Here is a 6,239-nt window from a genome sequence, read left to right on the forward strand (position 1 = left end):
GAAACATTTTTAGAATAATGGTGCTACTGAATTCATTATTTCAAATATATTATCAGTCTATCAAAGATTAAATGGATGCAGGTCAGTACAAAGCAGAGGTATAGGCTGGCCTTTAAGAAAACTGTGCTGAAAGATCTAATATCGAGAACCTTAACTCTTAAGACACATAACTGAACAGAGTTGCTTAACTGAAATTTCCAGTTGAGTTGCACTAATGTCATCAAGTCATCCAAGGAGCCAATCACATTGAAGAATTCTCCCAATGTCCAGTGAAGAGAAAAAAAACACCAATAGTAAATCATTTTTTAAAAAGAATTAGACAGTGAGATAAAGATTACATAGACATTGAGGGTTGAGGTAAAAGCTCAAAATGTTATGGACAATTTTTTAAAAATTTATAAAATCTGGTACTTAAGTTACACTGGAGACAGTTAAGAACAAATACAATTTTTTTTTAAGGGTCATATCAATTGTTCAGCAGCAGTTACTTTGATCAGCTTTAAAACTCTAGCTATACTATGTTGAACCAAGCACAAAACAATCAATTGTACAACAAGAAAGTTAAGTCTCTTGCTACTAAGTTTCAGTGTTGTTTTCTTAAAGATTTCTTAAAGATCAGTGAATGCCTATGCTTCACGACTGACATTAAAATGGCAAATGGATTGCCCCTAACTACATTCAATTCTGGGTCCTCATCTACCTAAAATCTATAGCTAGGAGTGGGATGATAGGAAATATGTGGTAGCTAAACTTTTGGTAATGCCAAGATGGATCGTAAAGAGGAGGTAGGGAGTTTGCAAAGGGATAACGACAAATTAAGTGAGCAAGCAAAAGCTTGGCAGATAGAATATAACATGGATAATTATGAACCAGTTTATCCTGGCAGGCAGAGTAATGAAGCTGTATCCTATTTAAATGGAGAGGGATTGCAGAACTCAGTGGTACACAGAGGGATCTGGACTTCTGGTACATCAATCATATAAAATTAGTATGTAGATACAGCAAGTGATTATGAAGGCAAATGCAATGTTGTTTGTTCGCTGCAAGGTAAATAGAAGAAAACATATTTCAAACAGGCAGCTAGGCAGTGGGAAGGTCACATACAATTTTACAAGTCACAACACCTACACATCCACTGGCCAAGGGCCATAAAACCAGCCCAAGTTTCCATCATTGAGCAGCTGTGCTGCACCACTAACAATGGCAATTCTACAAAGGTCCAACAAGACGACGAATCAGGAGTAAGCCCGAAACATCAGCCTTTCTGCTCCTCTGATGCTGCTTGGCCTGCTGTGTTCATCCAGCTCGACACCTTGTTATCTCAGATTCTCCAGCATCTGCAGTTCTGACTATCTCTAATCAGGAGTTAACTTGATTTACATCACTTTCATAGAATAGTCAATTGGTTGACACCAGATATGGAGGAATGTTCTTATGAGGAGATGTTGAGTAGGTTGGGCCTGTACTCAATGGTATTTAAAGAAGTGACAAGCAACTTGATGAAAGCATAAAGAATCTCAGAGTTTGAAAGGGTATCTGCAGAAAGGTTGGTTTCCCTTTGTGGGAGTTTCTAGGACCAGAAGGGATAATCTCAGATCGGATATTTAAGACAGGGATGATAAGGAATTTCATCTCTCAGAGGGCAGTGAATCTGTAGAATTCTTTAATGGAAAAGGCTGTCACGATTTGGTCATTAAGTATATTCAAGGTTAAGACAAACAGATTTTTAGTCAGTAAGGGAGTCAAGGGTTATAGGGAAAAGGCACAAAAGTGGAATTGAGAATCATCAGATCAGCCATGATGTCAGTGAATGGTGGAGCAGATTCAATGGGCTGAATGGTCTACCTCTGTTCCTACGTCTTACGGTCTCAATTTTGGTATGAGGACATGATTAAAAAACATTCATAGAATTATACAGCACTAGGTACAACCAATGTTATGATCCCAGCTGTTGATAATACTGGGAAGTCAGACCCAGAATGAAACCTTAGTCATTAGATCCTAAACGATTCCCTTTAAAAGCAAGGAGGTCAGTAACATTCACATGAGGCTATGAGTATACTTTTACACAAAGCATAACATGATTACTAGACAAAGAAAACATGAATTATATTTCACTAAACAAAAAGGTTAGAAAGACTTCATTTCAAATTCACACTATCTCTTTCATCCCAGCAATATCCTTATAAACACCCAAACCACTAGCTGTATGCCAAAAACATTCACTCAGGCTCATATGTTGTAAATGATTTTTTTTTTCAGAAAAAATTTCTCTGCATTCATAGAAGATAGAATGGTGCAGCACAGTACAGGCCCTTCGGCCCATGATGTTGTGCCAACCTATTATCCTACTAACATCAAACTACCCTACATTATGCTGTCATGTATGTGCCTATCCAAGAGTCGGTTAAAAGTGTCTAAAGTATCTGACTCCATTACCACTGCTGGCAGCGCATTCCACACGCCCACCACTTTGTGTGAAGAACCTAGCTCTGACATCTCCCCATACCTCCTCCAATCACCTTAAAATTATGCCCCCTCATAATAGTCATTTCCGCCCTGAAAAGAAGTCTCTGACTATCCACTCTATCTATGCCTCTCATCATCTTGTACATCTCTATCAAGTCACCTCTCATCCTTCTTCACTCCAATGAAAAACACCCGAGCTCCCTCAACCTTTCCGCATAAGACCTGCCCTCCAGTTCAGGCAGCATCCTGGTAAATCTCCTCTGCATCCTCTCTAAAGTTCCCACATCTTTCCTATAATGAGGCGACTAGAACTGAACACAATATTCCAAGTATGATCTAACCAGGGTGTTCTAGAGCTGCAGCATAACCTCACGGTTCTTAAACTCCATTCCCCTGCCAATGAAAGCCAACATACCACATGCCTTCTTTACAACCCTATCAACTTGGGTGGCAACTTTGAGGGATCTATGGACGTGGACCCCAAGATCCCGCTGTTCCTCCAAACTGCCAAAAATCCTGCCATTAACCCTGTATTCTGCATTCAAATTCGCCCTTCCAAAATGAATCACTTCACACTTTTCCAGGTTGAATTCCATCTGTCACTTCTTTGCCCAGCTCTGCATCCTATCAATGTCCCGTTGGAACCTACAACAGCCCTACACGCTATCCACAACTCCACCAACCTTCGTGTCATCGGCAAACTTACTAACCCACCCTTCCACTTCCTCATCTAAGTCATTTATAAAGATCACAAAGAGCAGAGGTCCCAGAACAGATCCCTGTGGAACACCACTGTTCACTGAGCTCTAGGCTGAATACTTTCCATCTACTACCACCTCTACTGGACAGCCAGTTTTGTATCCAGTCAGCCAGATTTCCCTGAATTCTATGACTCCCCACTTTCTGAATGAGCCTACCATGGGGAACCTTAGCAAATGCTTTGCTAAAATCCATATACACCACATCCACTGCTCTGCCTTCAATGTGTTTTGTCATATCCTGAAAGAATTCAATAAGGCTTGAGAGGCATCACCTGCCCCTCACAAAGCCATGCGGACTATTTCTAATCAAACTGTGCTTTTCCAAATAATCATAAATACTATCTCTCAGAATCCTCTCCAGTAATTTGCCCACCACAGAAGACAGCCGGACAGGTCTGTAATTCCCAAAATTATCCCTATTCCCTTTCCTGAACAAGGGAATGACATTTGCCACCCTCCAATCATCTGGTACTACTCCAGTACACAGTGAGGACACAAAGATAGTCGCCAAAGGGGCAGCAAGCTCTTCCCTAGCTTGCCGTATAAACCTTGGGTATATCCTGTCTGGCCCAGGGGACTTATCTATCCTCATGTTTTTCAAAATTTCTAGCACATCCTCCTTCCTAACATCAACCTGTTCGAGCATATCTGCCTATTTCACGCTGTCCTTACAAACGTCAAGGTCCCTCTCACTGGTGAATACTGAAGCAAAGTATTCATTAAGGACCTTCCCTACCTCCTCTGACTCCGTGCCCAAGTTCCCGCCAGTATCCCTGATTGGCCCTACCCTCACTCTGGCCATCCTCTTGTTCCTCACATAAGCATAGAATGCCTTTGGGTTTTTCTTGATCCTACCTGCCAAGGCTTTTTCATGCCCCCTTCTGGCTCTCCTAAGTCCATTCTTCAGTTCCTTCCTGGCTACCTTGTAGACCTCTAGAGCCCTGTCCAATCCTTGCTTCCTCAACCATAACTAAGCTTTTGCTTCTTCCTCTTGACTAGATGCTCTACATGTCTAGTCGTTCAAGGTTCCTTCACCTTACCATCCCTTCTTTGCCTCAGTGGGACAAACCTATCCAGTACTCATAGCAACTGCTCCCTAAACAACCTCCACATTTCTATTGTGCATTTCCCTGAGAACATCTGATCCCAATTTATGCTCCGCAGTTCTTGCCTAATAGCATCTTAATCCCCCCTCCCTCAATTAAATACTTTCCCATACCGTTTGCTCCTAACCCTCTCCATGACTATAGTAAAGGTCAAGGAATTGTGATCACTATCACTGAAATGCTCTCCCACCGAGTGATCTAACACCTGGCCTGGTTCCTTGCCAAGCACTAAATCCAATATGGCCCCCCTTCTAGTCGGCCTATCCACATATGGAGCCAGAAATCCTTCCTGGACACACCTGACAAAATCTGCTCCATCCAAACTATTTGCACTTAGGAGGTTCCAGTCTATATTAGGGAAGTTGAAGTCATCCATGACAGCAACACTATTACTTCTGCACCTTTCCACAATCTGTCTCCCAATCTGTTCCTCAGTGTCCGTGTTGCTACTGGGGGGCTCTATAGAAAACTCCCAATAAAGTGACTGCTCCTTTCTGGTTTCTGACTTCCACCCATACTGACTCAGTAGACAAACCCTCCTCGATGACCTCTCTTTCTGCAGCTGAGACTTTTTTTTCCAATCTGGTGTCTCTCCCAGAGAATCCCAAACAACTGCAAATTACATCGGGGCTGCTTCCCTCTCTCATCTGGAATTGGAAAAGTTCATCGATTTCACTTCCAATTTCCACCCTACCCTCTGTTTCACCTGATCTATCTGACTGCTCCCTTCCCTTCCTCGACACTTGTTTCCATTTCAGGGGATAGACTGGCCACTAATATCCACAGTAATATCCAGCTACGTGGACTATACATCCTCACACCTCGTTTCCTGTAAAGACTCCATCCTATTCTCTCAGTTCCTCCGTTTCCGTTGCATATGTTCAGATGAGGCCAACTTCGACAAGGGAGCCTCTGAAACGTCCACCTTCTTCCTCAACCAAGGATTTCCCAGCACCGTTGTCGACAGGGCCCTCAACCGGGTCTGAGCCATCGTCCGCACTTCTGCCCTCGCCTCTCTTCCCTCCTGCAACAGCGATAGGGTTGCCCTTGTTCTTACCAACCATCTCACCAGCATGCACATCCAGAAGATCATCAGACACTATTTCTGCCACAGCCGCCACCTCCAGCAAGATGCCACCATATTCCTCTCTCTTTCCACGTCCACCTTCCGCAGGGACTGTTCCATCCGGGACACCGTGATCTATTCTTCCTTCACCCCTAACAACCCCCAAAGCCCCACGGCACTTTCCATTGCAAACGGCAAAGGTGCAACACCTGCCCATTTACCTCCTTCCTCCCCAGTATCCAAGGACCCAAACATACCTTCCAGGTGAAGCAACACCTCACCTGTACTTCCCACAATCTAGTCAAATGCACTCGCTGCTCACTATGTGGTCTCCCCCACTTTGGGGAAACAAAGTGTAGACTGGGTGACCGCTTCGCAGAACATCTATGTTCTGCTTGCAAAAAAGACACAGCTTCCTGTGGCCTGCCACCTTAACATACCACCCTGTTCCCTGGCCAACATTTCGGTCTCTGGCTTGATGCAGTGTTCCAGTAAACCTCAAAGCAAGCTGGAAGAACAACAGAGATAGCAGGAACTGCAGATGCTGGAGAATCCGAGACAACAAGGTGCAAGGCTGGATGAACACAGCAGGCTAAGCAGCATCATAGGAGCAGAGAGGCTGACGTTTCGGGCCTAGACCCTTCATCAGAAAAGGGGGAGGGGAAGGGGGTTCCGAAATAAATAGGGAGAGAGTGGGAGGCGGATAGAAGAGGGATAGAGGAGAAGATAGGTGGAGAGGAAACAAACAGGTCGAAGAGGCGGGGATGGAGCCAGTAAAGGTGAGTGTAGGTAGGGAGTTAGGAAGGGGATAGGTCAGTCCAGGGAGGACGGACAGGT

The 6,239-nt window shown here is 44.0% G+C and overlaps 1 protein-coding gene across 3 annotated transcripts in view; it reads right to left on the bottom strand.

Annotated features, from left to right (window-relative positions):
* gnptab (N-acetylglucosamine-1-phosphate transferase subunits alpha and beta) overlaps positions 1-6,239 on the bottom strand; it is a 99,911-nt gene that overhangs the window by 21,771 nt on the left and 71,901 nt on the right. Inside the window, exon 20 of one of the 3 annotated variants that reach the window (XM_048607459.1) lies at positions 190-256. The exons of the other annotated variants lie outside the window; for them this stretch is intronic. Within the exon in view, the coding sequence (XP_048463416.1) occupies positions 226-256 (31 nt within the window). The 3' untranslated portion in view covers positions 190-225. The remainder of the gene's footprint in view (positions 1-189; positions 257-6,239) is intronic. 3 annotated transcript variants of the gene reach the window in all.

This window comes from Rhincodon typus, chromosome 18 (genome assembly GCF_021869965.1).
Source record: "Rhincodon typus isolate 14 chromosome 18, sRhiTyp1.1, whole genome shotgun sequence".
NCBI classification, from domain to species: domain Eukaryota; kingdom Metazoa; phylum Chordata; class Chondrichthyes; order Orectolobiformes; family Rhincodontidae; genus Rhincodon; species Rhincodon typus.